Below are 23327 nucleotides of genomic sequence, written 5' to 3'. Positions count from 1 at the left end.
ATCTGGGTATCCTTGTACACGAATCACTGAAAGTTAACATGCAGGTACAGCAAGTAATTAAAAAAGCAAATGGTATGTTGGCTTTTATTATAAGAGGATTGGAGCATAAGAGTAAAGACGTCTTACTGCAATTATGTAGGGCCCTGGTGAGACCACACCTGGAGTATTGTGTACAGTTTTGGTATACTAGCCATAGCGGGAGTGCAACAAAGGTTCACCAGACTGATTCCTGGCTTGAGGGAAGATTGTCCTATGCGGAGAGATTGAATAGACTAGGTCTATATTCTCTGGAGTTTAGAAGAATGTGAGGTGATCTCATTGAAACATACAAAATTCTTTCAGGGCTTGACAGGGTAGATGCAGGGAGGATGTTTCCCCTGGCTGGGGAGTCTAGAACCAGGGGTCACAGTCTCGGAATAAGGGGTCGACCATTTAGGACTGAGATGAGGAGAAATTTCTTCACTCAGAGGGTGGTGAATCTTTGGAATTCTCTACCCCAGAGAGCTGTGGAGGCTCAGTCACTGAGTATATTCAAGACAGAGATCGATAGATTTTTGGATATTAAGGGAATCAAGGGATATGGGGATAGTGCAGGAAAGTGGAGATGAGGTAGAAGATCAACCATGATCTTATTGAATGGCGGAGCAGGCTTGAGTGGCTGAATGGCCTACTCCTGTTCTTATGATATCGCAGGGGATAAGAGGATTTTACCTATATAGGAGGGATCCACATCTTCAACAGTCTTGGAACTGTTGTGTTAAGTGCTCCTTTTAGAACTTTTGTTGTCATATGGCTTTTTATATTGTAGGTTGTCTCCTTGCTTTCAGTTTCAGCATGTTGAGCTAGTGAGTTACAAGGTCTTGCAGATCTGCCCTCTTTTGTTTGGCTTTTGGACCGGATTATTTGAAGAAATCATCTAAAATTGTGTCAAAATACTATTTTTCTCAAATTTATAGTACTTATAATCTTTGACCCTGCTTCCCTTGGAGGTCAAGTGCATAATTATTTGAATTCTGGCACATTATAAGAATAAAGATTTATGTAAATTTAAGCCGTTTTTTTCATTTGCCAATAATACTTCAGGTCACCTGTCACCAGATCCATTTGTAAGATCCATTGCCACTTGGCACAGTCCTTGTTCCTTTATCAGGTTTTTGCCTGGACTACTTTTTTATAAAAAAAATCAAGAGGCTGTACATCAAACCACAGGTAGCCCATCCCCATTTTTAATGGCATAATCCATGCCCATCTATCCCAAAATTTCCTTTTTGAAACCCTACAATCTGATTTCCTCCCTGCCTGTGGTGCAGAGACTGCTTTCGTCGGTCATTACTGACATTATCTGTGATTGCATTAATGGCCCACTTGCCCTCTTTGCTCTCCTGGATCCCTCTGCAGGGTTTGATGCAGTTGCTCACTCTATTCTGCCCCCATCATTTGTGAACCACCTTCAGCCCTCGCCTGGTTCCACTCCTCCTTGTCCCAACAAAGCCAGCGTAGCTCCAGTAACAGCTTCTCCCCCCTCACACAGTTATCTCTGGGATAGCTCATGGTTCCATTTTTTGCCCCTTCTATTGCATAATTTCCCTTGGAAACGATCTCCACAGACATAGGGTCAGTTTCTTTATATATTCTGACACCGTCCAACTCTTTACTACAACCCATACCTATCCATTTTAAAGACCGTATTCTTCCAGCTCTATGCTATTGCCTGTCTTTGCACCATCTTATTCCTTCCACTGCTGAAACCATTATTCATCTATTTTGTTGCCTCAGGGCTCAACTTGTTGAATGCCCTTCTCAAAGTTTGTCTTGTGGGTTGAAGATGAGTTGGAGCTGGTTGTCCTCAGCATACATGTGGAAGCTGACCCCGTGACTGGATGATGTTGCCAAGCTGCAACATGTATATGAGGAGAGGAGGGGCAAGGATGGATCCCTGGGAACTTGTATGGGTGCAGGGACGCGAAAGGGAAGCCATTGCTAGAGTAAAGGTAGTCCCATTGAGCTGAAGCAAGGGTAGTCTCACTGCGTTGGACAACAGTGGAGAGGCATTGGAGGAGGATGGTGTGTTAGACTATGTCAAAAGCTGCAGAGAGGACAAAGAGATAATGTGTCACGGGCACAGAGGATATAATTTGTGACTTTGATTGGGAATGTTAAGGTGCTGTGACAGGGGCGAAAATCTGATTGGAGCGCTTCGAACATGGAGTTAAGGAAAGGTGGAAATGGATTTGGGAGATGACGACATGTTCAAGGACTTTGGAGATGAAAGGGAGGTTGGAGATGAGGCTGTAGTTTACCAGGGCAGCGAGATCGATGTTTGGTTTTTTTTGAGGCGGGGGAAGGTGCTGACGGGGTGGGGGTTGGTGGGTTTGAAATGGAGGGGGACAGTACCTGAGGAGAGGGAACTTTTTATAATGTCAGCTAGCATGGGGGCCAGGAAGAGAAGTTGGATTGTCTATAGTAAGAACATAAGAAGTAGGAGCAGGAGTAGGTCATACGGCCCCTCGGGCCTGCTCCGCCATTCAATAGGATCATGGCTGATCCGAATCTAGACTCGCGTCCACTTCCCTGCCCTCTCCCCGTAACCCCTAATTCCCTTATCTGCTAGGAAACTGTCTATCTCCGTTTTAAATTTATTTAATGTTGCAGCTTCCACAGCTCTCTGGGGTAGCAAATTCCATAGATTTACTACCCTCTGAGTGAAGAAGTTTCTCCTCATCTCAGTTTTGAAAGGGCAGCCCCTTATTCTAAGACTATGCCCCCTAGTTCTCGTCTCACCCATCAGTGGAAACATCCTCACCGCATCCACCCGATCAAGCCCCCTCACAATCTTATATGTTTCGATAAGATCGCCTCTCATTCTTCTAAATTCCAATGAGTAGAGGCCCAACCTACTCAACCTTTCCTCATATGTCAACACCCTCATCTCCGGAATCAACCGAGTGAACCTTCTCTGAACCGCCTCGAGAGCAAGTATATCTTTTCTTAAATATGGAAACCAAAACTGCACGCAGTATTCCAGGTGTGGCCTCACCAATACCCTGTATAACTGCAGCAAGACTTCCCTGCTTTTATACTCCATCCCCCTTGCAATAAAAGCCAAGATTCCATTGGCCTTCCTGATCACCTGCTGCACCTGCATACTAACTTTTTGTGTTTCATGCACCAGGACCCCCAGATCCCTTTGTACTGTAGCACTTTGCAGTTTCTCTCCATTTAGATGATAACTTGCTCTTTGATTTTTTTCTGCCAAAGTGCATAACCTCGCACTTTCCAATATTATATTCCATCTGCCAAATCTCTGCCCACTCACTTAGCCTGTCTATGTCCTTTTGCAGGTTTTTTATGTCCTCCTCACTCACTGCTTTCCCTCCCATCTTTGTATCGTCGGCAAACTTGGATATGTTGCACTCGGTCCCTTCCTCCAAATCGTTAATATAGATTGTAAAGAGTTGGGGTCCCAGCACTGACCCCTGCGGAACACTACTAGTTACTGATTGCCAGCCCGAGAACGAACCATTTATTCCAACTTTCTGTTTTCTGTTAGATAGCCAATCTTCCACCCATGCCAGTATATTACCCCCAATCCCATGATTTTTTATCTTGATCAGTAATCTTTTGTGTGGAACCTTGTCAAATGCCTTTTGGAAGTCCAAATACACTGGTTCCCCTTTATCCACCCTGTATGTTACGTCCTCAAAGAATTCGAGCAAATTTGTCAAACATGACTTCCCCTTCATAAAACCATGCTGACTCTGTCCTATTAAATTATGTTTATCCAAATGATCTGTTACTGTTTCCTTAATAATGGACTCCAACATTTTGCCAGCCACAGATGTTAGGCTAACTGGTCTATAGTTTCCAGCTTTTTGTCTACTTCCCTTCTTAAATAAGGGTGTTACATTAGCAGTTTTCCAATCTGCCCGGACCTTTTCTGAGTCCAGGGAGTTTTGGAAAATAATCACCAATGCATCCACAATCCCTACTGCCACTTCTCTCAAGACCCTAGGATGTAGGCCATCAGGTCCGGGGGATTTATCCGCCTTAAGTCCCATTATTTTACCGAGTACCACCTCCTTAGTGATTTTAATCATGTTTAGCTCCTCCCCCCCCCCCCCCCCCCCCCCATTGCCCCCTGTTTGTCCAGTGTTGGGATATTTTTAGTGTCCTCTACTGTAAAGACTGATACAAAATATTTGTTCAGCGTCTTTGCCATCTCCATGTTCCCCACCACTAGTTTCCCGGTCTCATCCTCTAAGGGACCAACGTTCACTTTAGCCACCCTTTTTCTTTTTATATAGCTGTAGAAACTCTTGCTATCTGTTTTTATATTTTTTGCTAGTTTACTTTCATAATCTATCTTCCCTTTCTTAATTAATCTTTGTTATTGTTTGCTGGCTTTTACCTTCTATCCTCCCATTAGATTTGGCTAATTTATATGCCCTTGTTTTCAGTCGAATACTATCCTTTATTACTTTACTAAGCCACGGATGGCTGTCTTTTCTTTTACTCCCCTTTTTCCTCAGTGGAATATATTTATCTCGAAAGATGTGAAATATCTCCTTGAATGTAGACCACTGCTCTTGTACCGTCTTACACTTTAATCTGTTTTCCCAGTCCACTTTAGTCAATTCTACTCTCATACCTTCATAGTCTCCTTTATTTAAGCTCAGTACGCTCAGTTTATTCGGAATGCGGTCAAGAGAGCAGGGGTTGGATCTCCGACAACATGAGCTTGGAGAGTGCATGAGGGGAGGTGGGGGAGAAACCAGAGAGAGGCATTGGGTTCCTGGCTTGGGAAGGCTTGGCTTGCTGGGGAAGGGGGAAGCGGCAGCGGCAGCTGAATGGATGGTCTCCATCTTAATGAAGTCCACGAGCTCCTTGCATTGGAGGTACATGGGAACAGGTGTATACCATTCAGCCCCTTGAGCCTTTTCCACCATTCAAGGAGATTATGGCTGATCTGTATCCTAACACCATCCACCCGCCTTGGCTCCGTCTAGGGAGTAAAGAAGCCGTGGTCCTCTTTACTCTTCAGGATGATCCTGGACCAGTAGGTGGTTTTGGCAGAGGGGAGTGAGGCCCGATTGCATTTGACGTGGTTCAGCCAGTTCTGTTGATGGATAGCTAAATCTGTTGTGTCAGTTACACTCACATCTGCGCCCCTTGGACTTGAGGGAACAAAGAAAGGGGGGCCATAGAAACATAGGAGCAGGAGTCGGCCATTCAGCCCTTCGAACCTGCTCCACCATTCAATATGATCATGGCTGATCCTCTATCTCAATACCATATTCCTGCTCTCTCCCCATACCCCTTAATGCCTTTTGTGTCGAGAAATCTATCTATCTCTCCTTAAATATATTCAGTGACTTGACCTCCACAGCTGTCTGTGGTAGAGAATTCCACAGGTTCACCACCCTCTGAGTGAGTGAAGAAATTTCTCATCTCCGTCCTAAATGTCCTACCCTCTATCCTGAGACTGAGGCCCCTCGTTCTAGAGCCCCCAGAGCCAGGGGAAACATCTTCCCTGCACCCAGTCTGTCTAGCCCTGTCAAAATCTTATACTTTTCTACGAGATCCTCTCCCATTCTTCTAAATTCTAGTGAATACAGGCCTAGTCGACCCAATCTCTCCTCTTACGACAGTCCTGCCATCTCGGGAATCAGTCTGGTGAACCTTCGCTGCACTCCCTCTATGGCAAGTATATCTTTTCTTAGGTAAGTAGACCAAAACTACACACAGTACTCCAGGTGTGGTCTCACCAAGGCCCTGTATAACTGTAGTAATGTAAGAAGTCACACAACACCAGGTTATAGTCCAACAGCTTTATTTGAAATCACAAGCTTTCGGAGCGCTGCTCCTTCGTCAGGTGAAGTGGAGAAATGCATAAAGACACAGCTTATATAGTCAGAGAATAATGTCCGATGTTTACAGGTAATCTTGCCAACTGCCATTTATCACACCTCGGCAGAGAGATAATCACAGCAATCAAAGGTGTGGATGGTGTCCAAACAGGCCAGTCAGGAAAACATTACATCAAAGAACAATGAGGTGGGGTCACAAGGGGTCAAATATTGCAGATGCTGGGGTCTGTATGAAAAACAAAAAAACAGACAAAAAACATTTTTTTTGTCTTTTTTTGTTTTTCATACAGACCCCAGCATCTGCAATATTTGACCCCTTGTGACCCCACCTCATTGTTCTTTGATGTAATGTTTTCCTGACTGGCCTGTTTGGACACATTCACACCTTTGATTGCTGTGATTATCTCTCTGCCGAGGTGTGATAAATGGCAGTTGGCAAGATTACCTGTAAACATCTGACATTATTCTCTGACTATATAAGCTGTGTCTTTATGCATTTCTCCACTTCACCTGACGAAGGAGCAGCGCTCCGAAAGCTTGTGATTTCAAATAAAGCTGTTGGACTATAACCTGGTGTTGTGTGACTTCTTACATTTGTCCACCCCAGTCCAACTCCGGCATCTCCACACCATAACTGTAGTAAGACATCCTTGCTCCTGTACTCAAATCCTCTTGCAATGAAGGCCAACATACCATTTGCCTTCCGAACTGCTTGCTGCACCTGCATGTTTGCTTTCAGTGACTGGTGTACAAGGACACCCAGGTCCCTCTGTACATCAGCATTTCCAAATCTATCACCATTTAAATAATACTCTGCCTTTCTGTTTTTCCTACCGAAGTGGATAACTTCACATTTATCCACGTATACTGCATCTGCCATGTATTTGCCCCCTCACTCAACTTGTCTAAATCGCCATACCAGGGAATTGACCGGGATGGGAGAGTGTAAAGGTTTTGTTTTGGACAATGGTATTGAAGGTGGAGGTGAGGGAGCGGTTGAAAAAAATTGCCAGCTGCAGAATTATTGTGATGAACGGAAGTCCAAAGGCTCGGCTTATGACTAGTGACTGAATTAACAGGGCCTCTACTAAAACAAGATAGAACTGCTTCATTTTTGTCACAGTACGCCACACCTTCTCTGCAAGCTCCTCAGGCTGTACATTCCAGCTTCTGGCCTACTATGCATCCTCACTGCTCCACTGTTGATGGCAGAGCCTGCAGCCATTAACCCCTGACATGCTGACATTTTCTTGCTAAAGCCATTTGCCCTGATACCTGCACCTTCAAAAATGTCTTAAATCTACTGCTTTGGGACTTTGGTCATCCCCGCCAAGTTTTGTAATTCCTGTTCAGTATCCGGTTCACACCCCTACCCACTTCGTGAAAAACAGTGCAAGTTGTTGTTGAACATAGGTCAAATGACTTTCAAAAAACCTGTAAGTCTTCTCTCTTTAAATTTCTGTACTTTATGTACCTGCTAAAAATTGTTAGCAAATTTGAGTGAAAAAATCCCATGTTTTGCTGACCCAAAATATTTCCCTTTCCCGCTGCTCCACCCTTTTCTAACAACACTTTTTCACCCAGTTAAGTGTAGTGTTCTATTCTGTAATGTCTTCCTTGTTACTTTCTGAAAGACTTGTTTTGGGATTCACAGCTGTGGTCTTAGCAAGAAATAATTTTCTTCTAGCAATGCAGAAAAACATTTCTAATTGTAATTTATGAAGATCTTGGTGTTTGTATTAATTTTGAATGTGTACTATACTTTATTTGACTTGTATGTTCAGTTTGGTATTGATTTTTAAAAATCTCAAACTCTAATTTAATTGAAACGAATATCTTGTTGGTTCTTTGCTGTTTCGTTTGCTTGTTTTTAAAACATGGACTCATTTACTGTCACATAGATATATTGTAATATATTTGGCAAGCAGGACATGCAGCTAAAACTGATTTCCTGGACCAGTGTCTCAAATTTCTGGTTTTTATTCTCTCCTAAGGAATTACCTGAATCATTGGGATAAGAAAGCTGTTACCTATTGCTGCATGGTTCTGTTCACCTGCCTTAGTGCGGAGAGGACAGCTGACCTACTGAGCCACACGAAAGGGATTGAACTGGCTGAAACTGTCGTCGGGATCTGCAGGAAAGAACCTGAACTAGACTGGGCGTATGTATTTTTTGAGAAACATTTAACATTTTCTCCCAACCACCTGAGCAAGAAGACCCAAGCCTTTTAACTTGCGTGTAGCTTACAGTTCTGTCCCCTAAAGCATTAGCATTACTTTGCTCATTTTGCTCTGTCTTTAATGAGTACTGGACTGATCAATAACATACATACTTACAGGTTTCAGTTACTGGAGTTTTGAGCATTCATGTATTGTCATTCAGTGAGCTGGAGTTCCTAAATTGAAATTTTTTCCCCCCTTGACAATTTCTTTCTCTTCCCCCTTGAAGGCATTGACTCCTCGCTGGAGTAAGTTTTTTTTTCTCTTGTATGTATCATTACTAGTACCACTGCAAAGACCATTTTCCATGTTTGATGCCGGACAGTGAATGCCATAAGTTTGTCAACTGTGGAGGGCATCACAGCTGAATCCATTCAAGACATCAGCGCATACACGAACACGCAATAACGTTCCCTTTGCAAGCAGGGGTGACTGGATAGCGATAGGATTGAGAATAGTAGCTGATTTGTCCCCCAGGGACGTGGGTAATTATAGTGCCTTGGCTAACCTAGCACAGAACGGGAATCGAACCGGAGACTTTCCTGGTGTGTGTGGCCGGATAAGCGCACTGAGCCACTGAGGGAGCACCAGTTTTGATATTTTAAAACTTTTTATAGAACTGAAAAATGAGCAGCAAACAAAATCAGGTGTGATTTTGTGCCATTGAAATTGCAGGAATGGAAACATGAAATTGCCAACTGAAAATGCCCTTTTCATCCAGAGTGTGCTATGTTTAAACTATACAACGCCCAAAAGATTTTATTTTCTGATTAAGTTTTATTGTGTTCTGTTAGTATTTCAACATTTTCTTGTAAATTTTTTTAATCCAAGTTTTTGGTGCGCTATATTATTTGGACTTTTTTGGTACAATTCTTGGTTACCAATTCAAAATAATTACATTTTTTCCCTCTTCCAAGTAGTTTTCCTTTCCTACTACAGGAAACTTTCTGGTATCCGGCACGGACGGGACCGACCTGGTGCCGGTCCATCAACAATGCCGGATAACCGAACGCTATAGTAAAAGATACGGAGCTCAGAGCTTCGTATAAAGCAACAAACCCTGTGCTTCAAAACAATCGGCACCAGTTGCAAGCGTCTCTGTAGCTTAGCAACAGCTTCAGCTACACCCTTGCACAGCCACAAATGGAGTAAAAAAAGTAACCAAAAGTAAAAAGTTATCTGAACCGACTCCTGAATTTTGCCGGTGGATAGAGCGTTCCGGTTATTTAGTGGCCGGTTAATCGAAAGTTTCCTGTAGTATTCCAATTGAATGTGGGTGGGCTGAGCAGACTCTACTGTGTTCTAACCATGTGCATGCAGTACATGGTACAGTAGCAGATACAGTGAGGGTCACTCGATAGTGACAACAGCAAAGTTGGAAACAGGTAGGACTGGTTCAGTTAGCAGATTCATTCCCCCATTCTTTAAAAGTAACTTAAAAAACAGCACCTGGAAAAGTGAAAATGAAAATTACTTTATTATGATTTGAAAAAATTAAAAACACTTTTTATATAAGGCAAGCCCTGATTACAAGAAAATAGATAATCTAGAGCCTTTTAAACAGAGGTGTGAAACAAAATATTTATACATAATTAGGATCAACCTAATCTACAAAGAAATTATTCAGCTGTCGGAAAATTCTATGACAATTTCGGCTTCTACTATTAGGTAATTAAAGGGATCAGTTTCCTTTTTCATAATTCATCATCTTTTGTATTATTGAATTCACAAGTATTTAGATTCAGCAATGTGTATTGTAGCAGTAATGATCTTGGATGTTTCCAGAAACCATATCTAAACACCATTCAGTGAAATTTTAGATGCATTGTCATGGTGAATCATGTTAAACAGAGAAAGGCTGTGGATAAAAAAAATGACTCGATTGTAACTCTCTAGAATCAATTCTTTTTGTATTCCAGAACTTGCTGATAGTCATTTGGCATCAATGTGCTCAGCAATTTCTAAAATTCCTGTACAGTTCTCAACTCCGCTTCCTTAAAATGGTACAAAGCATGTACTGTATTGTGCCAGCTCTGGGAAGCAGCCTAGTACAAAATATAGCACTACTTGCCTACTGAGTACACTGGCACAATTCTCTTATCAAGCTATTGTTGATTTGGTTGCATTGAGCTATCATTATTTTTATCAAATGGTTGTTCATTTATTTAAATTATGGTATATAGAGACAAAAAAGTTTGAGATTTTGTTAAAACAACCAATGGTTTTGTATTCCTCTGATCTCCCTTTTGAAGTTTATTATCTGCAAACTTGTATGTGTTGCTTTTAGTTTATAAGTGATGGTTGCTGCTTTCCTCCTGATCAGAGCTGTGATTTTAGGATTAGCTGTAGACTTCTGTTCTGCAGCCAGGGCTCAGGAACAGAAGTCGACTAACACACGACTAATATTCTGTTGTAACTTTTTGGTAAACTTTATTCCATTGAGTAATGGCCAAGTTATACTGTAGTTTATGTATTTGCAAAAGTTACAGGGAATGAAGCCACCAATTTGATATTGTGAGGAGCTGATTATGTCACTTGGAGCTTGCAACCACTGCACTATAATGGATATAGTGCATTCCCAAGTGTTATGTCAGAGCACCTAGGATTTTTACATAAGCTTTTAAGGTGGTGCCAACAATATAACTCCTACTGCTGACTCTCGCCACTCTGAAGTGGGTACCGGTATCAAACCAGTACCTGCAGTATAATGAGATGGGAACTGTACTGTTGCTGTTTCCTGAGTTATTTTTCTATACAAGTACTTGTAAAATTAAAACCTTTGTATCAAAAGTATTAATACTGCTTTCAAAATTAGGTTCTTCATGCTTGGCTTTTGATCAGTTTTTGCTAGTATACTATCACCACTGAGTCGGTGGTTAGGCTGTCTTTTTGATCTCTGGAATAAAATGTGAAATTATTCAATTTAAATTATTTTTGGGGGGCTTATACAATGACTGACTGACTGACTGACTGACTGACTGTTTTTCCAATCAATTTATTTGGAATTAAAAATGTAAGTACTGTACTTTTTTCAGTTTTTGATCAGTCTAATATACACAAAACCCGTCACCTCACTTAAAAGCCTCTAAATCAAGCTGCTGAGAAATCCACAGAATGAGTTACATTTTGCCCAATTATAGAGGCACATTCCACTGACACAAATCCAAAGAATGTAGGCACAGGTTGATGAGAGATATGGTTTAAGAACTCCAAGTATGAACAATGTTTTTGCTGTAGTTTAACCAGCTAAAACTGCATAGTTTACCAGCACAGAAGACTAGTAAGCTTCCTGCTGCTTGTCCAGCCTGGTAAAAATCCCAGCTGCCAATGAGAGGTTTACCCTGCAGGTTCTGCTGATGAGCAAGGCTGGCTGGGCAATCAACAGTGCCCTGGGGTACTGTACTAGGGACCCACTTAGCTAAAGTATCAGATGATTGAGTTTGCCCCAGAGGTTTGACTTTGTTCTCAGTCTTCCACTGGCAGGCATGTCACGTTGGAGCCACCCCAATCCTAAAGATCCCCCAAGGAAGATAGTCACGACATGGTCAACATCAGTTTTTCAGACATGGAGATCATGAATGATACAGAATTATGTGTTTTTCTAGTTTGATAAATTACCATTTTTCTTTCATAAATTACTGGGCCCTTGAACTAATCAGATACAAGTTGTGCAGGACTCTGGTGCCGAATTGAGCATTGGTGCTTCCCTGACCTCAAAGAACTGTCATCGTGTATATGTATTAGTACATGGATACATTCACTGTACACCCACTTCAACAAACAGACCCTTTCCATGCATTTGACTTGGATACCGTAACAAAATACTAATTTCACAAAGATGCATTAACAATAAAGCTACAAAATATTTTTGACCAGCAACAGTGGTTTCCTGTTCCTATTTTTTTTAAAATTTGCTCATGGGATCTGGGCTTCGCTGGTAAGACCAGCATTTATTGCCCATCCCCAATTGTCCTCGAGTTGGTGGCCTTCTTGAACCGCTGCAGTCCATGTGGTGAAGGTACTCCCACAGTGCTGTTAGGTAGGGAGTTCCAGGATTTTGACCCAGGAACGGCGATACAGGTCTACGTCAGGATGGTGTGTGACTTGGAGGGGAACGTGGAGGTGGTGGTGTTCCCATGCGCCTGCTGCCCTTGTCCTTCTAGGTGGAAGAGGTCGTGGGTTTGGGAGGTGCTGCCGAAGAAGCCTTGGTGAGTTGCTGCAGTACATCTTGTAGATGATACACACTGCAGCCACGGTATGCCGGTGGTGGAGGGAGTGAATGTTTAAGGTGGTGGATGGGGTGCCAATCAAGCAGGCTGCTTTGTCCTGGATGGTGTCGAGCTTCTTGAGTGTTGTTCGGGCTGCACTCATCCAGGCAAGTGGAGAGTATTCCATCACGCACCTTACTTGTGCCTTTATAGATGGTGGAAAGGCTTTGGGGAGTCAGGAGGTGAGTCACTCGCCGCAGAATACCTAGCCTTTGACTTGACCTCTTGTTACCACAGTGTTTATGTGGCTGGTCCAGTTAAGTTTCTGGTCAATGGTGACCCCCCAGGATGTTGATGGTGGGGGATTCGGCAATGGTAATGCCGTTGAATGTCACGGGGCGGTGGTTAGATTCTTGCTTGTTAGAGATAGTCATTGGCTGGCACTTGTGTGGTGCGAATGTTACCTGCCACTTATCAGCCCAAGCCTGAACGTTGTCCAGGTCTTGTTGCATGCGGGCATGGACTGCTTCATTATCTGAGGAGTTGTGAATGGCACTGAACACACTGCAGTCATTAGCGAACATCCGCATTTCTGACCTTATATTTAAGGGAAGGTCATTAATGAAGTAGCTGAAGATGGTTGGGCCTAGGACACTGCCCTGAGGAACTCCTGCCGCAATGTTCTGGGGCTGTGATGATTGAGCTCCAACCACCACAACCATCTTCCTTTATGCTAGATATGACACCCGCCAGTGAAGAGTTTCTCTTACCCCCCCGATTCCCATTGACTTCAGTTTTACTAGGGCTCCTTGATGCCACACTCGATCAAATGCTGCCTTGATGTCAAGGGTAGTCACACTCCCCTCACCTCTGGAATTCAGCTCCTTTGTCCATGTTTGGACCAACGCTGTAATGAGGATGGGAGCCGAGTGGTCTTGGCGGAACCTAAACTGGGCATCAGTGAGCAGGTTATTGGTGAGTAAATGCCACTTGATAGCACTGTCAATGACACCTTCCATCACTTTGCTGATGATTGAGAGTAGACTGATGGGGCGGAAATTGGCTGGATTAGATTTGTCCTGCTTTTTGTGGACACGACATACCTGGGCAGTATTTCACATTGTCGGATAGGCACCAGTGTTGTAACTGCACTGGAACAGCTTGGCTAGAGGCGGGCTAGTTCTGGAGCACAGGTCTTCAGCATGATAGCCGGGATGTTGTCGAGGCCCATAGCATTTGCTGTATCCAGTGCGCTCAGGCGTTTCTTGATATCACGCGGAGTGACTCGAATTGGCTGAAGACTGGCTTCTGTGATGGTGGGGACCTCAGGTGGAGGCCGATATGGATCATCCACTCGGCACTTCTGGCTGAAGCTGGTTGAAGCCTTGTCTTTTGCACTCACGTGCTGGGCTCCACCATCATTGAGGATGGGGAGATTCATGCAGCCTCCTCCTCCCGTTAGTTGTTTGATGGTCCACCAGCATTCACGACTGGATGTGGCAGGACTGCAGAACTTTGATGTGATCCGTTGATTGTGGGATCGCTTAGCCCTGTCTATAGCATGGTGCTTCTGCTTTTTAACATGCATGTAGTCCTGTGTTGCAGCTTCCCCAGGTTGGCACCTCATTTTTAGGTATGCCTGCTGCTGCTCCTGGCATGCTCTTCTACACTCCTTATTGAACCAGGGTTCAACTATTTAATAGCTTTACAACAAAGAAGTGCCAAAAAGAGCACTTTGCTCCTGTATAATTAAGTGATTATATATTGCAGTTACCAAGGCAATAAATGGTTGCTGTGCTTCAGTTACACTGCTTGGGCAGATTTTGTTGCCTAGTTAAATGATTTTTGCAGTTTCTGATGTGTGCTTGTTTAGCTTTTATGGTTAATAAGTTTTTGTTTTGGTTAACATTACTGAAGGGAAATAGTTCAAGCTATGACAGTAATTTCCCGTTATCCTTGGATATTTGTCTATGCCCCTATACTTAGTGTTTAAAATAAATAATAAGTGACTTTTTCTTTAAAACATCTGGCCTCCAGATTGAAGCTACCATCTCTGTGGCATTTCTCAGGCTTGGTGCTGAAAAGGGATGTTTTCTTGCTTACTCTTAACTCCCAGTACCTCTTGCTCATTCTTACTTTTCAATTTTCTCCCCCATCTTTTCTAAAATTGGTAACTCGTGCCAGCACACAGTTCCAGGGTTTCCAGCAGTATGTCGCCAAATGGCCGGTGTTCAATTCTAAGGCGAGACATTGTCGGCAAGCTATTTGTCAAATCTACGGGGTACGGTAGCATAGTGGTTATGTTACTGGACTAGTAATCCAGAGGCCTGGACTAATGATCTGGTGACACGAGTTCAAATCCCACCATGGCAGCTGGGAAATTTATATTCAATTAAATAAATCTAGAATAAAAAGCTAGTATGAAACTACCGGATTAAAAACCCGTAAAGTTCACTAATGTCATTTAGGGAAGGAAACCTGCTGTCTTTACCCGATCTGGCCTATATGTGACTCCAGACAACAATGTGGTTGACTCTTAACTGCCCTCCGAAATTTGTATTCAAGAAGGCAGTTCAACACCACCTTCTCGAGGGTAATTAGGGATGGGCAATAAAAACTGGCCTTGCCAGTGACGCCCACATCCCATGTATGAATAAAAAAAATGTACGGTATAGCCGAACATGATCTGATATCCACATACTTCTACTTTCCAGCACGATTCAATAGATTACAGTCTGGATTGACGACCCTGGCTGATGTTTTATTTTTTTTCCTCTTTTCCCCCCTACCCCCATTTCCCTCGTCTTCCCCCATCCCAGGGGTGCTGAAGCCAGTAGCTGCACTCCTCATGCATCCCAGGCTGAGTTTATCTAACTCTGTTCAGACCAGAAATTGATATTGGAACCAATTTACAGGAACCCAAGTAAAAGTTGTCATTTATCCACTTGGTATTGTATCATTTATATTTCCCATATCCATAATATTTAAATACCTCCTGATGCAATACCAGGTGGATAAATGACAACTCTTTTTACTTGGGTTCCTGTAAATTGGTTGCAGGTAATTGCTGTATTTGTTTCAACAATGTGCATCATGTGACCCAAAGTATTTATTGCAAATGTCCTGAAAAGCATTAAATTGAATTGTGACCATGTTCCTTCTTTCTTGCCTATAGAATCATAGGGGCTATAATTGAAGAATGCCGTGCTGGAATATTATTAATCTTATAATTTAACAGGAGTTTAATGTTCTCTTTTCAGATTTCTGATTGTAACAGACCAGTTTCTCTCCTGTCCAGATTTAGTGGCTGCTATGTACACCAAATTGAACAATCAAGAAAGGTAGGATAAAAATCCAGTTTTGGATTGTTGCTTCTCAAATCTTTGGCCTCAGCTATTCAAGTCCTGATTGCTCCAAACATGCTTGTTATTTAACTCTCAAAATTGCTCAGTCAAATTTTTATCAGTCTGGATGCTTTACCTAGTTTACTGAAAATGTGTGGTTTTTTCAAAGTATCCTGATTAGAGATGATAATTTGCTGCCCACAGAGGAACTTAATGGCCAGTATTTACGATCCCTACGGGCGTGTACACCCCTGTAGGGACCTCGCAAATGCCTGTTTCAGGCATGCGAAGCACATACGCTGAAAACCGGCATTTCCGATCTGTTGAGGATCCTCTTGACAGATCAGACGCCTGCCCTAGAGAAGGGCCTCTGCGGGTGGAGCGTTCCGCTTTCTGCAGAACCTCCGTCCGCTGAACTCACTCAAAAATCTTACGCCTGGTAAAAGCAGGTGTAAGGCCTGCTTTTACCAGCATAAGAGTTTACAAAAAGTAAAAAAAAAAAAATGTTTTTCCCACTCATATTTATAATTTTAAAATACTTTTTAAAAAGGTAAGTTTATTTTTGTTCTAAATATTTTAATTTAATGTAATTTTAACTTATTTTAAAAATGTGATTTAAAAAAAAAAAAAGAATTATTTGATGTGTTTTTGGAGTGATCTCCATTCATACTTTTGACAGGTCTACCTGATCCCGGGGACACTTGCGAACCGCATGCGCCCCTGGGATACGTGGGCCCTGCGCATTTCGTTGTGGAGAGGCCCAGGATCATAAATGGCTGGACCTCTGGAACCCTCGGGTAAGGCGTAGATTTTTTCCAGATCGGAGGCCTCCGCACGCAGGAAGGCTCCGATCGGAAAATACGGGCCAATGCTGGAGTCAGGTTGATCTTGGAAGGTATAATTTCACACCTCCATGGCAAATGGGATGATTATCCAGATCAAGCCACTCCACCCACCGTTAGCTGACCATCATTTTAGCTCAGAAATTCTACCCTTTTTTTTGCTGTTTTTCCATGGATACTAGGGAGGGCGATTTTCCCAGCCCTGGGGAGGCGGGATTGCCGGGAAAATGGCAGAATCTGGGAGCGGGTACCCATCCCGCCCCCAACCCGCCTCCGTGCCATCTTCCCAGGAGGCAGGTACCCGACCCGCACCAGGTCCCATCTCCTTGAGACGGGAAGGGGATTAGTGCCAATTAACTGCCTAATCCTTATTTTGAGCCCTAAAGTGTGGGCTTCCCGACTGCTCCGAACCTCACCAGGGTCAGCGAGGCGAGGCGGGGGTCGGAGGGGCCGAGATGTCTGGTGTGCAGGTGAGTGATGAGTCCAAGTGTGGAGAGGTAAGTGTGTGAGGTGAGTCTAAAGTGTTTTAATAAGATTACTTACCTTTGCTTCTTCCTCCAGGCTTCATCCCTTTAGGCTGCGAAGCTGCCTCATCTCCACGGCAGAGATGACAGAATGGCTGCTGCATTCTCCGCTGCAACAGCTGTCTGATATCTGCTCAGGAAAGAGGCTTGGTGAGTCTTGAGTACAAGGACTCACCAAAGAGCAGAGATTGTCAGTGTTTGACGGCTTCTCAAAGCTGTCAAACGATGACCATTCATCTGTCAAATTTTTTGACAGATGAAACTTCATACGCTGACCGGCTTTCCCTTAATTGGCCTCCCAGCAGGCCAATCAAGGGAAAATAGCATGGGTTGGCCAGACATCGATGGAAGCGGGACTAAAACCCAACGCGCAGCAGTCCCGCCTCCATCAAACGTCACCCCCTAGGAGTTTTGCCCTTTGAACAATAATTATTGGTAATTAGACCATGCAGGAGTAAATAGTGATTTACAACAGTTCAAGGGCCTGAATTCCCAACACTGGCCTGTAACCTCTGACGCTGACCCAGCCAAAGCATATACCTGTTTGGGGAGATCTAAATATTGTCTGTGCCACTAGGGACACATTTAAGGTGCCCGCCTGACTGAGGAGCCAGAAATTCTAGTGTAGGGTGTCTATTCAGGGGTGAGGAGATGTTTGCTGGGCCTTCCCTCTGGAAGGATGCTTCAGGTATCCCCATCAACTCCTCTATGTACACCTGCTCTGACTATTTTCTTTGGGGTGTGTAGAGGCTCCGAGTCATACAAACAGGTGAAAAAGTGAAGAACAGAACAGCTAGTGTATCCATCCTGAAATGATTCCCTCCACATTTCAAAAATGGCAATATGCCACAGTAGTGTGAAAATGTCTTCCTTGACGAAGACATTGTTTGACCTCTTTATTTAGGTTACTACTTTGTAATTTTCCTAAAAGTAGCCGTTATCCTGTATCTGTTTTACACTCTGATCCTTGATACTCAAACGTGGCTACAGTCTTTGGACAAGCTGTGCTGCTTTGAGGGAAGAGTAAACCGAATCAGGCTGCTCTGCGTGCAGAAATGCTTTGCCTGTTAGCTGAATCACATTTCGATCTGCCTCCTTTTGCTTGGGCCAGTTGGAGCAATGGGGATCTGAAGTACGGAATATGGAAAAACACTAATTTTAAAAAGGGACTATTTTAATGTATTTTAGCAGCAGCAAAATAAATTTATAAAGCAAAACAAGACTGCAGTTAAAAATATATATATTATGGTATATATATTTGTTGTTCATAAATCCTACTAAAGTTAATATCCATCTGGGGCACTACACACCAGAATGTACCGAAATTAATCAGACATGTATTATTTCACTGATCATAAGGTCACATAGTTCACTGCCCTTAATATATAATTGATATTTTGCAATAATTTTTTTGTGACTTTTGTATAGGTAATGTAAGTAACGGGTCTGATGCCTATAATCTTTTGTTACAGGATTACCGTATTGGATCTGATATCTGCGAAGTTGAGTGAGAAGAGCCTGGGATCTCCAGCTGGCAGTGACAAGCTGAATGTTCCTGTGAGGATGATGCAATTTCTAGCAGGCTGCTTCCAAGAGAAAGGCATAGCAGTGTTGAAATTCACCTCTGCTACTGATGCAGAGGATGAGGTAGGATGGGGAAATGCCCCATTTGCTGTTGTCACCAACTCAGGCTGGAAAAGAGAGGTTTCATTTCATAGTACGATTAACGTTGTGTACAGGGCTTAAAGAGTTGACGATTTCGCTCCCAGCTGAGGTGGGTATATGACTATGGTTTGAACAGGTCAGCTTCTTTAGGTTTATTGCAACGATTCCCTGATCAATTGCTGTGATGAATTGAACATTCTGTGTTGTTCAACAATGATCATTGTTGCTCATTGCCAAGTTACAAATGTGAACACTAGTGTTCGACAAAATAAATATTAAACAACTTTATTGATTTTATTACAGTAATGTTTTTATATTTGTTCTTGGGATGTGGGCGACACTAGCAAGGCAGTATTTATTGCACATCCTTAGTTACCCTGTAGGCATTAAGAGTCAACTACATAGTGTGGGATTGGATTCACATGTCGGCCAGATCGGCTAGGGGTGACCGATTCACTTCCCTGAAGTTGGGTTTTGCAACACAACAGCAGCTTTCATGGTTATTTTCTGGTGCTGGCCCACGGATTACCAGAGTTTATGAATTCAACTTGCCATGGTGGAATTTGAATTTATAAGCTTCAGGTTGCTGGTCCAGTACCATAACCATGAGGCTCCCATACTGTGGTAATACAGATACACATTGACCCAGATTTTGTGGTGGTAATGACTGCAAAACTGTTAGCATTGCCGTCATTACTCCTCTGAAAGTGATCGCAACTTCTGGGGTCAGTGTGCGCGCAGATAAAAGCGGAAATTCAGATGTTGCTGTCAGTGATTCTACCCTTCTCCACAAGTTGCGCTGTGGAAATCCCCGGAGCCAACAATCCATTCAAATCCCACGTTCTACCCTCCATAAACTTGAGGTCATCCAAAAATCTGCTGCCCGTGTCCTAACTCGCACCAAGTCCCGTTCACCCATCACCCCTGTGCTCGTTGACCTAAACTGGCTCCTGGTTAAGCAACACCTCGATATTAAAATTCTCATCCTTGTTTTCAAATGCCTCCATGGTCTCGCCCCTCCCTATTGCTATAATCTCCTCCAGCCCCACAACCCTTTAAGATATCTGCGCTCCCCTAATTCTGGCCTCTTGAGCATCCCCGATTTCAACTGCACCACCATTGGCGGCTGTACCTTCAGCTACCAAGGCCCTAAGCTCTGGAATTCCCTCCCTAAACCTCTCCGTGCCTCTACCTCTCTCTTCTCCTTCAAGATGCTCCTTAAAATCTACCACTTTGACAAAGTTTTTGATCATCAGCCCAAATAGCTCCTGTGGGTCAGTGTCAAATTTTCTTTTATAATGCTTCTGTGAAGCACCTTAGGATGTTTTACTACATTAAAGGCCCTATATAAATACTTGTTGTTGAAATGTAGTTCCTAATGAAAACTTCCCCTATTATGCTGGAATATTGCTGTTAAACAACCCTAAAAAGTTAAGCCTTATTGAAAGAGATGTAACTGGGTTTTTAGCGGTGTATTGACTGCTGAAGAACCGTTCTAGCGCTGAAAAATGAATTTTATATTTACGTATGTCAAATTTTTCCATTAATATGATAAGAATTACATAGGCCCAAAATTTGCAGTCGGAGGCTCCTGGGCCTCTCCGGGTACGCGTGGGTAGAGGCCCACACATCTCGGGCGCATGTGGTTAGCAAGCGCCCTTGGGATCACGTGGGCTGGCCCAACCAATGTGATCCCCATTCATGCCATTTAATTAAATATTTTAAACAAAAATTTAACTTTTTGAATTTTTTTTTAATGTTTTAATGGGGCGAAAAGTGAACTTGCCTTATTGGACAGGGTTTTTAAAGTATAAATGAGTAATAAAATTTTATTTTTCTATTTTTAAAAACTCTTATGCTGGTAAAAGCAGGGCAGGCCTTTTGCCAGGCATAAGAAGAATTTCACTGGCATTCAGTGGGCGGACGTTGGGTAATAACGCAACTCTCCGCCCGCAGAGGGCCTTTTCCCGGGGATGCGGATCGTCTGTCAAGAGAATTCTTGACATTGCAAGTTCTGGGTTTTCGCGCATGTACTTTGCGTGCCTAAACCTGGAACTTGCGCGGCCCCTACGGGCACATACACATCTCGTAAGCACCCGTGGGGGTCGCAAATTATGGCCCATGGTTTTTAATATAATTTGTTTTTGAAGTTTGTTTATGACATCCATCATCTACCTTAATCCTATGTCTATGTGTCAATCTTTATTTTGCTCTCTGTAAAATTTATAAAAAGTAAATTATAATCTGTGCATTTTACTTCCTGGTTTGTTGTCTGTGAGAATTCTTCAATGTGATTGGCTGCTCAGCCTGCTTGATGACATCACTGTTGTTAGACGCTAGAGAATCGCTTGATTTGATGTCAGATTCACACTAACTTCGGGACAGGTGAAATTCACGCCGCAGAGATCGCTAGATCTTTGTGGGCAGCTTTCTTCGAAGTCAGCGGCGAGCGCCGTCACTTCACGGCTGACCGCAAATTCTGGGCCATTTTGTTTTGCAATAGCAGGGCAAGAAACCCAGGCTGACACAACAACAAATCATTCCATTGACAGCTGAAATTAAATATTCCTTCCCTGTGCAAATGAAACCTCTAATGGCTGGCTAGCCGTTTTGTTGCTCAAAGGTATTTATCTTTGCATTTTCAGGAGACTTAAATTATGCATCCCACTCATTCCTACTATATGGTGTTCTGCCCTTTTGTTCCACAATCCCCCACATCACCCTGAACACAGCACAACTCCGCATTATTATTGCCTATTTTTCTAGATCCATGTTTTAAGTGCATTGTACTACAGGAAACTTTGGTTTATCCGGAGGTTGTATGTCCGGAATACTCGATCTAACGGCAAAAATCAGGAGCCGTTTTCTATAAGTTTTTTTAGTTCTCGTTCTTTTTTTTTTCCCAGTCAGGCACTGCAAGGTCTGTAGCTATAGCAACAGCTTCAGCTAGAGACGCTTGCAGCTGCAGCCGACTCTTTAGACGCTGTTGCTAAGCAACAGTGTTTGTTGTCAGATACAGAGATGAAAACCTCCGTATGCATCAACATTAACTTTGTATGTCCGGCAGTTTTGATAGATCGGCAACACGCCGGTCTCGTCGGTGCCGGATATCACAAAGTTTCCTGTATTGAGTTGTTCATTATAGAATGTAATTTTCTGCCCCACCAGCATCGGCCTTTTGGCCACCAGTAACATTGAGAATATTTTTTTCCCCCTGCTGTTTTTGAGACTGAAGAATGGGCCAGGAATCCTGGTATACCTCAGGCTTAAGAGAAATAGTTCCTCAATTGTATCAAAAAGAACCGAAGTTTCCCACCCCAGAGGGTTTTGTTTTGGCACAGTGACAAAAGAAGTAGATTTAGGCTGACCTCCCCACACCCCCCGGCCTACTCCGAAAGGCTGCCTTTGAGAAATGGCCAGCTTTTAATAGCCTAGTGTGTCAGATCTGCTCTGTAGGGGATGCTAATCTGAATGAGATGGAACCAGGACCTTCAATATACCTTGATATATTACTCCATATTTAGAAGGTTTGAAATGCAGCCCCAAGTCTGCTTCCCATTCCTCTGGATGGCATGACTGACTACTTGATTTCTCTGGTAAATGGAGAATTGAGAAGTCTTTCATAGCCTGCTCGGTTTCTTCATACTGATGAGTCCAATGAGGGCATGCATAGACGCATACAGATCTGACAAATTGTTTCCAGACATTCTGGGACTATCTGTGGTTGTGAGGGAACTGTTCGCTGCCAGTGATTCTGGGCATTGTGTCTTCACAAAATAATGCGATTGGATACTCGCTCCACAAACACTGGAATTGTTTAAACCCATATGGGCAAGGGAGTTATTTTTATTCCTTTTCCCTTCCTGCCTGCACCACAATGTACTGTTAATTCAGTCTGTTAAAACAGAACTGGTGTATCATGTTTTTAAAAAAACAAATTAAATGGAACTTGCATTAAACCAATGGTCACAACAACTAATTGAGCTTGGGTGTACATGTTGAATCATCACTTGAAAAAATAGTCAACTGCATTTGGCTTCATTTAAATTAGAAAAATTGGTGGGTTTGCTGTAAAATGATTTTGTTGATGAAGATTGATGCATTTCAAAAGACAACATTTGCTAATCTACGTTTGGAACATTTATTTAACTGCAAAATGTTTATTGTGATTTTGGTTTTGTTAACTTGACCTGGTTACCTTCTGTGTATCATTTCTAGGTGTTCCAACAAGTAATTCTTCCTTTTGATTTTCTTGTGCATAGGAAGCCCTCATTGTGATCAGGCTTCTTGATATTCTTTGTGAAACAACCTCAAACCATGAAAAGTTCAGTTACTTGCAGAGCTCACCTGGACTGGTAGAAACTGTTGTTGGTAAGTGCAAAAAAAAAAGCTATACATTGTACAATTGTGAGAAGGGTTCTGAAGGGTGACGCAACATTTACTATAAAATAAAAGCTTGATGAGTAAAGTTCAGAAAAAAATTCAAGAAAATGTTTGGTTAATCATTCCTTTAGCAATTATTACAGCGATGATTTTTAAAAATAAACCATGTGTGGGTTTATCGGTAGCTGCAATCCAATTCATAAACCACAAGAGCAAACTATTGTGGCATATAATACATTAGGGTCAGCATTGCAAAATATCTGTTGTAATCTTA

The 23327-nt window shown here is 42.8% G+C and overlaps 2 protein-coding genes across 6 annotated transcripts in view; both read left to right on the top strand.

Annotated features, from left to right (window-relative positions):
• Nucleotides 1–18605, top strand: part of LOC147106100 (ataxin-10-like) — a 135755-nt gene extending 117150 nt beyond the window's left edge. For 3 of the 5 annotated variants that reach the window (XM_086008859.1, XM_086008858.1, XM_086008861.1), the window contains 2 exons: nucleotides 15556–15636; nucleotides 18478–18605. In XM_086008859.1, the coding sequence (XP_085864985.1) occupies nucleotides 15556–15636; nucleotides 18478–18516 (120 nt within the window). In that variant the 3' untranslated portion in view covers nucleotides 18517–18605. Of the gene's footprint in view, nucleotides 1–7861; nucleotides 7987–15555; nucleotides 15637–18477 lie in introns of those variants that run through there. The other 2 variants (XR_015081354.1, XM_086008862.1) reach the window with 2 other exon arrangements.
• The window catches only part of LOC147106099 (ataxin-10-like), a 205430-nt gene continuing 200671 nt past the window's right edge, over nucleotides 18569–23327 (top strand). Inside the window, exons 1-2 of the mRNA XM_086008863.1 lie at nucleotides 18569–18779; nucleotides 22933–23041. Of these exons, the coding sequence (XP_085864989.1) occupies nucleotides 18666–18779; nucleotides 22933–23041 (223 nt within the window). The 5' untranslated portion in view covers nucleotides 18569–18665. The remainder of the gene's footprint in view (nucleotides 18780–22932; nucleotides 23042–23327) is intronic.

The sequence above is a fragment of the Somniosus microcephalus genome, chromosome 16 (assembly GCF_052327205.1).
Source record: "Somniosus microcephalus isolate GS21.2 chromosome 16, FLI_Smic_1.0, whole genome shotgun sequence".
NCBI lineage: Eukaryota > Metazoa > Chordata > Chondrichthyes > Squaliformes > Somniosidae > Somniosus > Somniosus microcephalus.
This window is presented reverse-complemented; position numbering and strand designations above follow the sequence as displayed.